At 31.8% G+C, this 16199-nt stretch overlaps 1 protein-coding gene across 4 annotated transcripts in view; it reads left to right on the top strand.

The window, feature by feature from the left end:
* Window positions 1–16199, top strand: part of AKT3 (AKT serine/threonine kinase 3) — a 410275-nt gene that overhangs the window by 86820 nt on the left and 307256 nt on the right. For 2 of the 4 annotated variants that reach the window (XM_074262534.1, XM_074262537.1), the window contains one exon: window positions 5024–5085. The exons of the other annotated variants lie outside the window; for them this stretch is intronic. In XM_074262534.1, the coding sequence (XP_074118635.1) occupies window positions 5024–5085 (62 nt within the window). The remainder of the gene's footprint in view (window positions 1–5023; window positions 5086–16199) is intronic. 4 annotated transcript variants of the gene reach the window in all.

The raw sequence follows: 16199 nt of genomic DNA, 5'->3' as shown, positions 1-16199 counted from the left end.
AGCAGAACTAGGAATATATATTGTACACAATAACAGCAAGAATGTACAATGATTAACTGTGAAAGACTTTGTTCTCAATGGTTCATTGGTCCTAGGCAATGTCAATAGAAAATGCCATCTGCATCTAGAGAGAAAACTATGGGAATTGAATGTAAATCAACATAGGCTATGTTCATTTTTTTCCGTTTCTTCTGTTGTTTTTTTTTCTTATGTTATTTCCCTTTTGTTCTGATTTTTCTCTCCTAACACGATTCATGAAGAAATGTATATTTTAAAAAATTAATGTACATATGTAACTAGAAAAATAAAGAAAGCAATTCAATGCCTCAATTTTAAAATATTACAAAAAAATTATAAATAATTATTCAAGCCTTTAGTGAGTTATAATCTTTTTGCTGTTGGAGGATCTTGGTTTGATTTTGATGGCTGCTGAGTGATCAGAGTGATGATTGCTGAAGGTTGGATGGCAGAGGCAATTTCTTACAATAAGACAAAATGAAGTTCGCCACATCAGTTCCTTATTCCTTTCATTTGAACACTTAGAGGATTATTAGGGAACATTATTTCAATATTGTTGTGTCTCAATATGGAATAGGGAGGCCCAAGGAACAGGATAAAGATAGAGGAACACTCAGTTGGTGGAATAAACAGAACACATGCAACATTTATTGATTGTCTACCATCTTATATGAGTACATTTTGTAGTGCTGCAAAACAATGACAGTAGCAACATTAAAATTCACAGATCACCACAACAGATATAATAATAGTGAAAATTTTTGAAATATTGTGAGAATTAAAATGACAGAGACACTATTTGGTCACATGCTATTGGAAAACTGCTTATAAATTTGAGAGTTGTCAAAAACCTTTGATTTGTAAAAACACAATATCTTTGGAAGTGCAATGGGCATACCTCTAGTTAACCATCATGCTTTATGGAAGAATGAAATATACCTTTTTTAAAGAGTTATTTTGAAATATAAACAAAGTAGTAAAAGGGAAAGTTTTAGATGAACAATGGTTTTCTTTTTTTAACATTAATGTTTTTGAAATTATATATAAACAAAAATATTTAAAATTTTAAAAAAAACTTTTGATTTCCATATTTTCCCTTCCTTCTTTTCCTTTCCCCTCCCTAAAACAGTAAAACAGTATATAGATTTATACATGTGCAGTTATGAAAAACATTTCATTATATGAAAATCCAGATCAAAAAAATCCAAGATTAATAAACTTGAAAAAATATGCTTCAAGCTTCATTCAAACTTTATCTATTCTTATTCTGGAGCTGGGTAACATTTTCCATTATTAGTCCTTTTGGAATTACTTTGGAGGTCACTTTATTGCTGACAATAGTTGTCATTCACAGATGATCACACAATAATGCTCTTACTGTGTGTATTTGCCTCCTCATTTTGTTTTAATTCATACAAGTCTTCCCAAGTTTTCCTGAAAGCATCCTGTTTGTCTTTTCTTATAGTACAACAGTACTGTATCACAATCATATACCAAAGTTTGTTCGGCCATTCCCAACTTGATAGGTATCCCTTCAATTTCCAAATAAACACCACCATAAAAAGAGCTACTATATACATACATACATATATATATATATATATATATATATATATATTTTTTTTTTTTTTTTTTTTTTTTTTTTACAAATAGATTCTTTTCCTCCCTCCCTTTTTGAAACTCTCTTTGGGATACAGACCAACTTGAAGAAGAAGATGATGATGATAATGATGCTAGTGAGCATTTATATTTCTCTTCAAGGTTGACAAATTGTTTTACAAATATTATCTCATTTGATTTTTCACAAGAACCTTTGGAGCTAGATGGTGCTATTATTCAAATTTTATAGATGAGGAAACCAAGACAGAGGTTAAATGATTTGGCCAGGGTTACATGTGTAATAATGTTCTGAGATCAAATTCAGACTCATTTTCCTGAGTTGTTTCCACTGAGCCACTTGTTGCCAAAAAAATAGTCCATGCTCTCAGGGAGACATGTAAAACAACTATACAAACAAGATGTAGATGGGATAAATTGGAGACAATTTCAGAGGAATGGCACTAATTGAAGGATTAGAAAAATTTCTTATAGAGGGTGAAGCTTGACCTGAAACTTGAAGCAAGTCAAAGAATCTAGAGGTGAAAATTAAGAGGAAGAGTTTTAGGTATGGAAGATCAGTTTGACAGTTGACTGGAAGATATATTTCCAAGGTACTAAAAATGGGATGGATCCTAAAATGTAAAGGAACAACCAAAGATGAAAGATTCTTATGGTTGTGCCTAAACTAAGTCACTGAATAAATATTTTTTGAAATAAGTGTTTTTTTTTAAAAAAGAACTTTTTTTATGTAACTTGTCCTTAAAAATATATCATTTAAGAAAGCATCCTGAGGCAGAGATATATATTCTGGCATGTGCCAGGTAAGTCAAATCACCAGCAGTACCTTCTAGATGATTACCTCTTCTCATACTTCTATGAGTAACATTACTCTTCCAACCCTCTCTACCAAAACTTCTGAATAGGACAGTGTAGAGGGTGCATTTGAAAGTAAAGGAATGGATTAAAGTAATTGAAGATTTCCAAACCATTCATTTCCCAAAACAAAGCAACTCGGTGAAATAGGTGGAACAAGTGCTTTTTTTGGGCTCACAGAAAGAGTAACCTATGGAAATAGGAATCCACCCTCAGTTTTGTGCTTATATGCTCAGAGCTCTTTTCTGCTTATATTCAGAGATGAAGTGACTACTGATTTGGAAATAAAAGAAAATGTTTTGAATAATATTAAAAAGTTTAAAGGACTGTCCATTAAGATGAAAAGAGTTTTACTAAGTGTGGATACAGTACAAATATATATTTTTAAAAATCCCTGTCCTCAGAAAGCTTACACTTTAATAAGGGAAGACAACACATATGGAGAACAATAATCAGAAAAGAATGTTTTTGTTAGCAAGTCATATGGATGATAAGTGGAGTTAGGATAATTGATTGACAAATCCTCTCCAGGACTAATATAGCTGATTTAATTATTGTTTATGCAGTGAAGGCTGCTAAGATGACAGAGAACATCTTGGTAGTTCTAGGGGGCGCACCTAGACTTGTTGAATTCTCACCAGGGGCCCAATGTGGTAATTAAATGCCTTATTGGAGAATAAAGTTAGAATATAGTAGCATGACATGAGGATGTCAGGAATACTTCCGAGATGTCAGTTATTCATTATAGTGATCAATTTAATTATTAAGAAGGCAATTTATCTTTATTACAGTGCCTTAGGGGAAAATATGAATTAAAATTTTACAATGATTTTCTAGCAATAGACAATGGGTACTGGATTAGAAATCAGAAAATCAAGTTTTGCCAAGTCTTTGAAATTTTCTTATCTTTACCCTCTTTATAAGATATGGATAATTATACCTAACTGTGAGGTAGATTTTTTTTTTTGTAAATATCAAAGAAAAGCATATTTAAAGTGCTTTGGGGGAAAAAAACACACAGTATACAAATAAATGTAAAATCTTTCAGTACCTTCATGGTGTGGGTACTTCTGCCACCAATGTTTATTACAGCTCCTTCCTTCTTTGTGATTCTTTGTGAATTGCTGCAATTCCTCCCCTCCCAGAGTGTTTACTTGGTGGCCAACCTTCTCAAATTTTCAAGTTTAACTTAGTTGGTCCTTGGAGAACAGACATTTGAAGTTTTTCTAGCTTGATAGGCCTTGCCGGAGTTTATCACGTCCACCCTGCATGAAATCATTTGCTAAGGCAACTCTAAGGAATGACATAGCAACACTCCACTACTTGTGTTATATATAAGTTGATAATTTTGTATGACCTGCAGTTGATGTTATAAATATCCAAATAGCCCTTGGCATTAAAAAAAAAAAAAAAGAAAAGGTTCCCCAACTATCTTGTGTTGACATAAGCGTTAAGAACTTTTAAAAATTATTTCATGCTTTTATAAGGCATTGAAGTGTAACTGTAATAAAACTAGTTTCAAGATTTAAAGAATAGATATTCCATTTCAGAAAACTGGATTCTTCAGAGTACTCCTGCTGCCATTCTGAATAACTGAGTTATTGTCATTTTTATTAGATGTGTTATATTTTATTACAAGTGATGGTTAAAATGCAAAGACCTGGTAAATATTAGTGTATTTAATGTGTTTTGGGGCCATCCTGTTTCTCAGAAGGAACATCTAGCAGACTAATGTATCAATCTGAACCTGTGGAGATTCACTAAGGTATCCCAGTCTAATTATCCTTTCCATTATGAGAAAAAAAAGAGTTGGAAGAAATAGTGGGCAACAAAGACATTAGAAGTAGTGATGAAATGAATTTCAATTGATTTGAGTGAAAGTAGGCAAGAGGCCCAATGATATTCTTCCTATTTTTTTTTTTTTTGGATTTGTGCTTAACAATTAGCAAAAAGAAAATAAAACAATTATAGGTTTATAATTAGTTCTGAAGTACTTTTTGCCCTACCTCATTTATAGGCCTATTCTTCCTCTTCAGATGATATTATTTTTATTTTTAACATCTTTACTATCAGATATTTAGATTTATTGTTATTACTAAGATTTATGATATTATTTGGAATTATGGTGATTTTTTTTTATCCAAAAGTTATTTCATAACAAGAATTTTTCTGCTTTTGTTTAGCATAACCACATACATTTCAGTGTCTTATATATCAGATGGATTTTGGTGGTGAAGAGAGTCCAGGAGAGCAGCAGCATCTTTTAAGTCTTTATTGACCAAGAGAATTAAGGTTTTGTTTGTAGAGCTTCTAAATTTATTCTTTGAAAATTTTTGAATTTTCTACTATTGAGTATCCTTTCATATAATGAAACTTAAAGAAATTTTGCTCTACATTTCAAATTTCTAAATTCAGATTTTGCTTTTTAAGCAAACAAGTAGATTAGGGCTTCCAAAATTATCCTTTCTAGATCTATTAAGAATCCCATATTCTGTTATTTTTGGCAATAATTGTCTCCACATTTACTTTATAGAGACCTCTTTGGTGGAGCCTACAGGAGGAGAGGAAGCACAAGATTCATAAGATGGCGGGCGGGTGAGTGATTGAGAATTTGGACTGGGAATTGAAAAAAATAAGCAGTCATTGCTTCATAGCAACAGAAAAAAAAAATTGAATGAATATGGTTATCTTTTAGGTGACTTGGTGTGGGCCATAAAGACAGTGTATAAGACTTGATTCTTTTTATCCTAGTCTGTCATAGGAAGGGGGTTCAATTGTTGGAGCATTTGAACTAATAGTGTCTGGTAATTTGTATTTTGTGATTGTGGGTGGAGGGGGCTGGGAATACCAGTGTTAGATCCATGTGTTTAATGATAGCAATAAAATAACATTATTGAATGAGAAATTGTCAGATAAAATTAAGGTACATATTTTAATGGAAATTTTAGGGTTTTTATTTTTAAGGAAATACAAATTCTATATTTTGGTATATTTAATTTTAGTACCTTGGCAAAAAGACACATAAGTTCTGATTAAAGTATCATATGCTAAAGAGAAATTTAGAGAAATTAAAGACACAAAATTACAGTATCATAAAAATAGTAATAAATTCTATGGTCCAGAAGAGAAAAAAGTAAAATGTAAATTGTAAGCAAGTAGATTTACTTTAGTTCATGTAGCAGCAATGAAAAAAAACAAAAACAAAAACAATCTTAAAGCTATCCAAGAATAATGGTGATGAGTATATTTTGGAAGAGAAGAGAAAATCAAGTGTGATTGTGTGTGTGTGTGTGTGTGTGTGTGTGTGTGTGTGTGTGTGTGTGTGTGTGTGTGTATGACCTGCAATTCTGGGATTTTTAAATTGTGTGTAGTTTAAATTATAATCAACTTTTAAAAAATAGATCAGTTTTTAGAGAAAGTGGTTTCTAGACTTCATGTTTGAGAATCTATTTATTGGTGGAAATAAAAATTTTTTCTTTGTTCTCTAAATAAGATTTATTGATGCTTTCACACACACAATCATTTATAGAGATCATACACACACATTTCCTATTTCACTGAACCTTCCTATAACAAAGAAAAATCTATTAAGCAAATCCAAAAAGTTAGCATCTGTTTTTTGCAAAATTTCACAGCTTAAAGACCCTCAATTTGAAAAGAAGAAGTTTCATTTCATCATTGATTTTCTAAGACTAAGACTGCTCTTTAGGATTTCTGTTTGGTTTCCTTTTATTGTTTTTTTTTCATTTACATTTTTCTATCTATTTTTATACACTGTTCTTTTGGTTCTGTATACTTCATCACTTATTTCATTTTTCTCTGAATTCTTCATATTTTTGTTTCTTAGTATATAATAATAATTTGCATTAACATGGCACAGTCTGTCCTACAGTTCTTCAACAGGTACCTGATTTTTCTCCATTTTCTTTCTACCACAAAAAAATAATGCTATGAACACTTTACAATATATAGGGAATTCTGACTTTGATCTCTTTGTAAGGGTATGTTCCTAGTAACAGAAGCATAAAGTTAAAGTTTTTTTTAAAGTGACTGTTAGTTTAGTGTCTTTAATATTTCAAATGCTTTTCCAGGATAGTTATAAAGGTTCACAGATCTAACAATAGTATATAAATATACTATGTCTTTCCTCAAGTCACTCCAATAATAACTGTTTCTGCCTTTTATCTTCATTGTCAGTTTGATGTTTATGAAGAGAAATATCAAAATGGCTTTAATTTGTTACTTTTATCATTAGTGATTTAGAACAGTCTACAATTCTGTTGAAAATAACTTGTATTTGAATCCTTTAATTATGAATCTATTAAGGAATGACTCTTGGTCCTATATTAGTGGCATTTTCATGTATTACCCTTTGTCAGAAATATTTAATACAAATATTTTCCCCATTTTATAGTTTCTTTTATTCTAATTTCATTACTTTTATCTTTTCTAACATAAAATGTCAATTTTATCTTTCATCTGCTATTTCATTAAGATTTTCTCTATCTTGTGAAAATATTCTCTTCTGTTTCTTAATTTTGTTTTTATGTGGCTTTTTATATTTTGGTTGTGTATCCATTTGGAATTTATTATAGCATTTTAGATAAGATGCTAGCACAAATACAATTTCTGTTGAACTGTTTTCAATTTTTCCTAGTTCTCACCTAATAGATAGTCTTCTCCCTCTCCCCCTGGAATTTGTATTCTTTGGTAATATAAAAATTTAAAATACAAAACATAAGGCAATATGTGATTATTTTTCATACTTGCTTATCTTTTCCACTGATCTCATTATAATTGGTGAAAAAACATTTTTTGTCATTATTTGTCTTGAGAGTCTAAATTTCTAAATTAATTTTGTTATTGCTTGGTCTAGTTCCATGAGGTAAGCCCTTGGCAGTTTCATTGGTATAGTACTAAATCTGACGGCAATATAATTTTAATTATATTGCTACTGCCCAGCCAAGAATGATGATTATGGTTTTATACTTGTCTTGGTATCTTGCTATGTTGATACCAAAAGTGAATCTTAGTACTTATTTGAATGAGATTTCTCTATTAATTTCTTTTGTTTTAAAAAATTTATCTCTATATAAATGCTAATGATTTTATTTTATATTTCGATATTTTACTAAAGTTTTAATTACTTTGTTTTGTCTGCTATTACTTGGTATGGAGCTAGTTCTTCTATATAAACCATCATGCCATCTTCAAATAGGGATAATTTTATTTTCTTTTTGATCTTGTGAGGAATATTATTATTATCTCCATTTTAATTTGAAACTCAGAGAGCAATTAAAGTCATTTTCCCCAGCATCAAACATCTAGGAAATGGTGAAGGTCTTCCTGACTCATAATCTTGTGTTTTATCTACTGGGCTATCTAGCTATGGACATACTGGTTTTATTCCCATATTTATTGGGAAGCTTCCAACATCCTTCCATTGCATATAATTTTAGATGGGTCATTTCATGTCTGTGCTTTTAAAGGTTTAGCATAAAAGACTACTTGTATTATGGTTGCTATCATTTCGTTTTGCTAATTGTTTTCCTAGTGTGGATCCATCTTTATATCCATAGTATAACACCATCTCAGTTATAAGGAATACATCTAATCCTGTAGTAGTTTCTGTTAACTGCCATATAACCAAAAGACCCCAGGATTGTTTGATCTCCTTTTCTGATCATCATATTAACTAGAGCCTAGAACTTCTCTCTTACTTCTCCTCCTTATTTGTTACCACTAGAATCAAAGATCCCCTACAGCCTGCCCCTAGGGAGTTATTCTGCACAACCTTGAATGAAGACTAGATCAAGATTTCAAACTTGTCATCATCAGCTGTTATTTTCTAAGTTATAACAACCAACTGCTCCGTGGCTCTCCTCACAATCTCCATGATTCATAGTTCTAGGATGTGTAGATCAAAATCCATACTTATCCATATCCATTTCTCCTAAATTTCCTGTCCCACTGAACTCATTCATTTTTCTCTCTCTGGAAGCCATATTCTATGGCTACACACTTTTCATCTCTTTCTAGTATATCAGAAACCTGGTTTCCTCCAAAGCCTGCACATCTCTTTACTCTTTTCAGTACTAAATTTATCTGTCCTGATGACTGGCACATTGGATCTAGAGTAGCAATGCTTCTTTTTCTTTAGTGACACTTTCAGACTCTTCTACAAGCATCAGTTAGTAACCTTTTGTCCTTTGAGGTTCATTTTAAGGTGTGGTTAGGGGAGGATGGATGTGTAAAACCTATGGATATGCTGGCATCTAAATAATTTTTCTTCCTTTATCAAGGAGCTTGTAACTTAAATTTGGGGATAGTTATACCCTTGATTTTATTATTACACACAATTCTTACCACCACAATATGTAATTTTGATACTTTTCTCTGTGACTATAGATCATCTTTTTGTCTCCTCTGAGTCTTACCTATTCTTAATTCTCAATATCACCTCTAATATCTCTCTCTCTCTCTCTCTCTCTCTCTCTCTCTCTCTCTATGTGTGTATATATATATATGTATATATATATATATATATATATGTATATATATATATATATATATATATATATATATATATATATATATACTACTATACTATATCCCATTTTTTTCAGGCTGTCAACTTGCTCTGGCTTCACTCTCCTGCCTCCAAAATTCTTACTTGGTGGCTAACTAGATCAACTTTATTTTGCCCTTCAATCCTTGATTTCCTTATCCCTTTGTCCTATTCCTGCTTTTTTTCTCAGTCTCAATCCTGAATTATTTTAACCATCTGATTTCTCTATTCCTGTATTCCATATTGCTGAATTTTGTAGACTGCACCCTGGCCTTTCTCTACCATACCTCAGCCTTCATCTTGAATTTCAACATAGCCCTGGAAATCACTTACTGGAAATCTCCTTCAGCTTTTGTTGGCCTCTCCCTCTGAGTTGGATGGATTCTACCAGAACCTTAATTTATGGAGGATGCGTAAAGGAGGGATGTCTCATTCTTTTCTGGGCTGCCCTCTGGGCTTCTTCTGTAGCCCTATTTCCCTTTGCTTCCATTCTCTTTTCAGCTTCTTTTTTACGTGCTATCTTCATTCATTGGAATGTTGGCTTCTTGGGGGCAGGAATCATTTTTCTTTCTACTTGTTATTTGTATTTCTAGCACTTGGCACACTTTCTAGCATGTTGCTGTTGCTAAGTCATTTTATTTTTTAACTATATCTTACTCTTTGTGATTCCAGAGTCACATATGTTATATAATCTTTCTGATTTATACTATTTCTGTTTTATATTTAATATTCTATCTTTTTTGAATGTATATTTTATTTTGCTGAGCAACCTCACCTCTAGAAATAATCAAGTCACAAAGAAAAGGAGCATGGTGTGTTTTGGTAATTAACTGTCTCCTGAATCATGAATCTTGATTCTACATACCTTTTTTAGTTCAAGGCTTGTTCAGTTGATTAAGTCTATGTTTATACCTTTGTCTCCATCCAACTTTAAATGCTATTCAACCTGAGTTTTTTTGCCCATTTTCTTTTTTTTTTTTCCTCTGAGGCTGGGGTTAAGTGACTTGCCCAGGGTCACACAGCTAGGAAGTGTTAAGTGTCTGAGACTAGATTTGGACTCGGGTCCTCCTGAATTCAGGGCTGGTGCTCTATCCACTGTGCCACCTAGTTGCCCCCCATTTTCTTAATATGGGATGTAGTACTAGGAAACCCACCTTCACTTAGAGATTATCATTTCCTAAGATAATCTATTTCCAAGAAAAAAACTTACTATGAACTCTTTTAACTTTCACACCCTGTGAAAACGGGCTTTAATGTCCTTTTTTTCCCCTCTAGTATTTAGAATAATCTTTCATGCTTTTATATGTATAAAGCCCCTTCCCTCTCTAATCCATCTTCCACACAACTGCCAAGTTGATATTCCTAAATCACAGAATTACCTTTTGCATAAATTTTTGTAGCTTTTTCCTTCTCTAAGATAGAGAAGTCCTTTTTCATTTGACTTTCAATTACTTTCTAGGTTGATATATATACATATATATATATATATATATATAATTTTTTGTCCCCTCATGTCCTCCTAGTCAAATTGATCTGCTTGTTTACTATATATGACATTTATTTCTTATTTCTTCCAAACTGTTTTTCCTTTATGACCAAAATGTTCTATCCTTGAAATCCCTAGCTCCTTTCAGGATTGAATTCAAGTGCCACCTACTTAAAAAAAAAATCTTTCCCAATTCCATCAGTTGTCATTGCTCCTTATAAAAAATAATCTTTTGAATTCATTTTGTGCTTCTTGCGTTAATTTATCTGAGTATGTTACTTTCTTATACCCTGAGTAAAATAAAAGCTCTTTTAGGTCAGGGACTTTCTCACTTAGGAGTATTTATTCTCAGCCTCTAGCATAATGCCTGGCTTGTAGTAGGTTAGAGCTTTACTTTACTTTAGCCTTATGCCATAGCCATCCTCTTCTCCATTATACATATTGGGACACTAAAGAACTTAGAAACATTTAAGTTAGGTGGCAGTAAATCTTTCCTCCCCTCTTCCTCATTAGAATGACTTTTTTTTTAAATAAATTGTTCATTGATTTGTGTGTATAAAAATCACACTTCACTATTTATTTCTGTGTTGTATATTAAATTACTTCAAATTCACTTTTAATAAATACTGCCTTGAAGTACTGTTTGAGATCTGGTTTTTGAAAGGCCTCCTCTTCCCTTCCCATTTTTTTCATTATTACCTTTAAGACTCTTGAGCTTTGGTTTTTCCATATGAATTTCACTTTTTTTCCTTAGCTCTGTAAAATAACACTTTGGTCATTTGATTGATAAAGTATTAAATGAATTTAGGTAGTTGTCATTTTTATAATATTGTATTGACATACCTCTCAGCAATTAATTTTTTTCAATTATTTAGTTGTCTTTATTTCTACAAAGGTTAGGAAACTTAGGCATTTTTTTTAATTTGGGAGTTTTTCATTCATATTCCTTGAATATAATACTTGTTATCTTTATGTTACAACTTTGATTATAACATTTGGGGTGTTTCTTTTAGTTTTGAGATTGTGGGAAGGGCATTGCTTCATCTTACAAATCAAAAGACCCCATTTTGGGTATCAAAACATTTCTCAGACACATATATGCTAGTAGATATAGTATTATTACATTCTGAATAAGAAAAGTCATAAAAACTTAGGGGTTCTTTAATTTTATTTTATTAATCATACCAGCAGTTGCATACATTTGAAAAAACAATAATTCATATTTGTAAGACATGTTTACCTTAATCTTTAAAAGAGATGTTCTTTTTATTTGTGAGGTAAGTCTGGATTTATATAAAATCATAAAGAAGTTTTTTTAAAGCATTTTCCCACTTCTCTTTTTAAGACCTTGCCCCTTCATTCATGCCCATTCATTCCTTCCCTGAGTGAGCCTAGTGACCTTACATCTTAGTGTGCATATAAAACATTTTTATTGTAGTTACCTCTGGTACCTGCCTACCTTGTACTTTTCTGTGCCAGGTATGCCCCTTCCAGAATTTAAATAATCCATATGTTCGACTAGACCTTAGAGTATTGCTAGCTGCGCGAATCTCATGAAGAATCAACTAATAACAAATGATAATAGCTTAATTTGTTATATTTACCAGATATAACTATATTTTATCTGATTCCTAGAAATCAAGCCTTTGTTTCTTCCACATAAATCTTTAATGACATAATTTCAAATACTGTGCTATATAATTTCTTTTACATGTGTTATGATACTTTGGAATTCCATGTGAACTTAAATTGCTTGTATCTCAAGAAGAGGTATACTGGAATTTGGGATCTCTTGTTTAATACTCTTTAGAAAGTGAGGACTGATAGAAAAGTTTGGGAATCATCATTCAAGACTGAACATTTTTTTCTATTAACATTTATGAATATGTCATAAATGTTTATCGGCCTTGTAGTTGCAATTAATAAATTCTTTTCATATTGAATTTTATTAAACAATCTCTTGCAAGTATACTTATTCTCATGTGTACAGATAAGCTATTTTAGTAGATACAAAACAAAAAAGGTGTTAATCACCTCTTACACATATGTGAGTACTAAGTATTTGCTTTTCTCACAGTGTTAACTTGTTGGAAGATTTCCTAGCTGCTGTTCTCTTAGCTGGTCTGCCGTTCTGTTTGACTCCTCTGTGGAAACCATCAGGCTACTTTCTGTTTAGTAATTGAAAAACAAGATGATATTAGTAGTTTTATTTTTCCATTTCACCTCAAGAATTTGTATTTTGTATTTTTTCCTCTCTTTAATGTGTGAGCTTATTCTATGGTTGTTGCATTTGAATGTAAAAAAAATGTATATGATGCAGAAATGGACAAGATGGAAACTTACTGTTATTGTCACATAAAACTTTCCGTTTTATTGAAGATATGCTCAGGAGTATGAGAGCCTGTAATAGAGTTAACAGTAAGTGAAAGAGGAAAAATATTTTATGGATGATTCTTTTATGACTCATTACATATTTTCATCTAAACTTATTAACTCTATTTAAAAAAATAGAATTGAATAACTTTGTAATAATTTCTACCCACCCCTCAACATGACTGTGGAAATATTTGTATCTCTTTTGCTATATAATAGGACATCTTAAATGTTTTTCACTTGCTCCCCTTTTTGCCTGAGAAATTTTATGACCCTGAGTATATAAGTATGTAAAATAAGTATAAAAATCAAACATTTACTATTAATAAATCATAATTTTGTGGTCCCCATATTCAATTATGAGAACCTATAAAGGATTGTGAATCACATTTATCTGAGAATCTTAATATTATTCTTATTGAGTATAGCCAATTTATCTTTACATGGAGTTCCATGGCATAGCACATGCAATAGAAATTATATTAACTCACCTTTTGCCAGTGATGGCAAGTAGGAATGTCATAATTTTACTTTTTGGTATGTTAAGTTTCTTCTTTATCTGATATTTTACCCTTCATTGTATAGATTTGTAGTTTTTTTCTCTTATTTGGACTCTGAAAAAAGTTGTGTGTTTTTTGTTTTTTGTTTTTTTGGGGTTTTTTTGGGAAAAACAGTAATGTTTATTTTATGTTGGTGACATTGTTATTTGGTGTTGTGCAGAATACAAATAACTATTACCATGTTCAGTTCTAGGTATTATATGTTTGGGGTGTGTGTGATATGTTTAATAATATTTGTTTTTTCTAATTATACATAGAGATTTTTCAGCATTCACTTTAATAAGATTTTGAGTTCTCTAATTTTTTTCACTTTCACCCTTACCCCCACACCAAGGTAGCAGGCAGTTTTTTTATGTTATACTTGTACAGTCATATTATACATATTTCTACATTAGCAACATTGTGAAAGAAGAATCAGAACAAGTGGAAATAAACAAGAAAGAAAAAATTTTTTAAAGTGAAAATAGTATGCTTTTATCTGTATTCAGACTCCATAGTTCTTTTTCTGTACGTGGGTACTGTTTTCCATGATGGGTCTTTTGGAATTGGCTTTTATCATTACATTACTAAGGAGAACTAAATGTATCAAATTGATCACCTCACAATGTTGTTATTCTGTAGAATATTATCCTGGTTCTGTTCACTTCATTCAGCATCAGTTCATATTACATCTTTCCAGGTTTTTCTGAAATCTGCCTGCTCATTATTTCTTATAGGACAATAATATTCCATTACATTCATATACCACAACTTATTCAGCTCTCTCTATAATTGATGGATATCCTTTCAATTTCCAACTCTTTGCCACCACAAAAAGTTACATTAAATATATCTTTGAATTTGTGGGTCTCTTTCCTTTTCTTATGATCTCTTTGGGATATAGACCTAGTAATGGTATTGGTGGATTAAACATATGCATGGTTCGATTGCCTTTTAGGTATAGCTCAAATTGCTTCTCTGAATGGCCGGATCAGTTCACGACATCCACCAACCATGCATTAGTTTCAACTTTCATCATTTTCTTTTTCTGTCGTATATAACCAGTTTGATAAGTGTGAGGTGGTATTTCAGAGTTGTTTTAATTTGAATTTTTCTAATCATTGATTTAGAGTAGTTTTTCATATGACTAGATAGCTTTAATTTCTTCATCTGAAAACTGTCTATTCATATGCTTTGACCATTTATCAGTTATTTGACTCATTTCTCAATATATTTTAGAAATGAGACCTTCATCAAGGAGTCTTGCCCTTCAACTCCACTCAGAAACACTGTCTTGTTTGTCTAACTTAAGAGGAACACTTATTTTCCTTCAAGTCCTTATCTCTGCTTATAGGAATAGTTTGTCATTTCGATCTCTGCAATAACTTTTCTTTTCTTTTTTCTTTTTTTAATTTTCTTTTTTTTAATAATAGTTTTTATTTACCAGATATATGCATGGGTAATTTTACAGCATTGACAATTGCCAAACCTTTTGTTCTAATTTTTTCCCTCCTTCCTCCCCTCCACCCAAGATGGCAGGTTGACCAATACATGTTAAATATGTTAAAGTAAAAATTAAATACAATATATGTCCAAACAGTTGTTTTGCTGTACAAAAAGAATTGGACTTTGAAATAGTGTACAATTAGCCTATGAAGGAAATCCAAAATGCAGGCAGACAAAAATAGAGGGATTGGGAATTCTATGTAGTGGTTCATAGTCATCTTCCAGAGTTCTTTTGCTGGGTGTAGCTGGTTCAGTTCATTACTGCTCTATTGGAACTGCTTTGATTCATCTCATTGTTGAAAACGGCCACGTCCATCAGAATTGATCATCATATAGTATTGTTGTTGAAGTATATAATGATCTCCTGGTCCTACTCATTTCACTCAGCATCAGTTCATGTAAGTCTCTCCAGGCCTTTCTGAAATCATCCTGTTGGTCATTTCTTACAAAACAATATTCCATAATATGCATATACCACAATTTATTCAGCCAATCTCCAATTGATGGGCATCCTCATAGTTTCCAGTTTCTGGTCACTGCAAAGAGCTGCTCTGCAACAACTTTTCAATCTGTTCTCTTTATTCTTCTCAAACAGCCACTATGCTAGTGAAGCAGAGTGCATTGCACATAATAGGTACTTAATAAATATTAATTGATTGACTAAAATACATTTACTCTTTTATCTCCAGCTCTGCCTGGTTTCAACTCCTGCAGAACAAGATATCTCTGTACCAAGTACCTCCTGGTGTTACCTCTATCTTTCCCTTAACTCTATTAATCTCACTTTCTGGCCTCTTTGTATGTATTGTTTTTCACCTTTATAATGTAAACTCCTTTGAGGGGAGAGACTGCTTTTTAAATTATTATTATTATTTGCATCCCCAGCAGTTAGCACAAGTGCTGCCATACAGTTGGCATTTAATAAATGTTTATTGGATTTATTAGATTGATTTGACTTTGACTTTTTCACAGGAAAGATCAAATGGATGAAAAATGTCTATTGCTCAGATTTTAACATGCATTTGTATAAACATCCTGCAGAGCATATCCAACTATATTTGTATAAGTTGAGTGCAAAATTGAAAAGGAGGAAGAGAAAGACTGAATTGTTTTTGGGAAAAGCATAAAACTTATACGGACTCCAAAGCTTCCCATAACAGCAAAAATCTTTCATTTCAGTACATGGTTGTTTTGTGATAGCAAAACTGCACTATTGTCTCTGAAGAACTAAAGAGGA

Source organism: Sminthopsis crassicaudata, chromosome 4, assembly GCF_048593235.1.
Source record: "Sminthopsis crassicaudata isolate SCR6 chromosome 4, ASM4859323v1, whole genome shotgun sequence".
NCBI classification, from domain to species: domain Eukaryota; kingdom Metazoa; phylum Chordata; class Mammalia; order Dasyuromorphia; family Dasyuridae; genus Sminthopsis; species Sminthopsis crassicaudata.
Note: the sequence above shows the minus strand (reverse complement) of the source record. Positions and strands in the feature narration are given on the sequence as shown.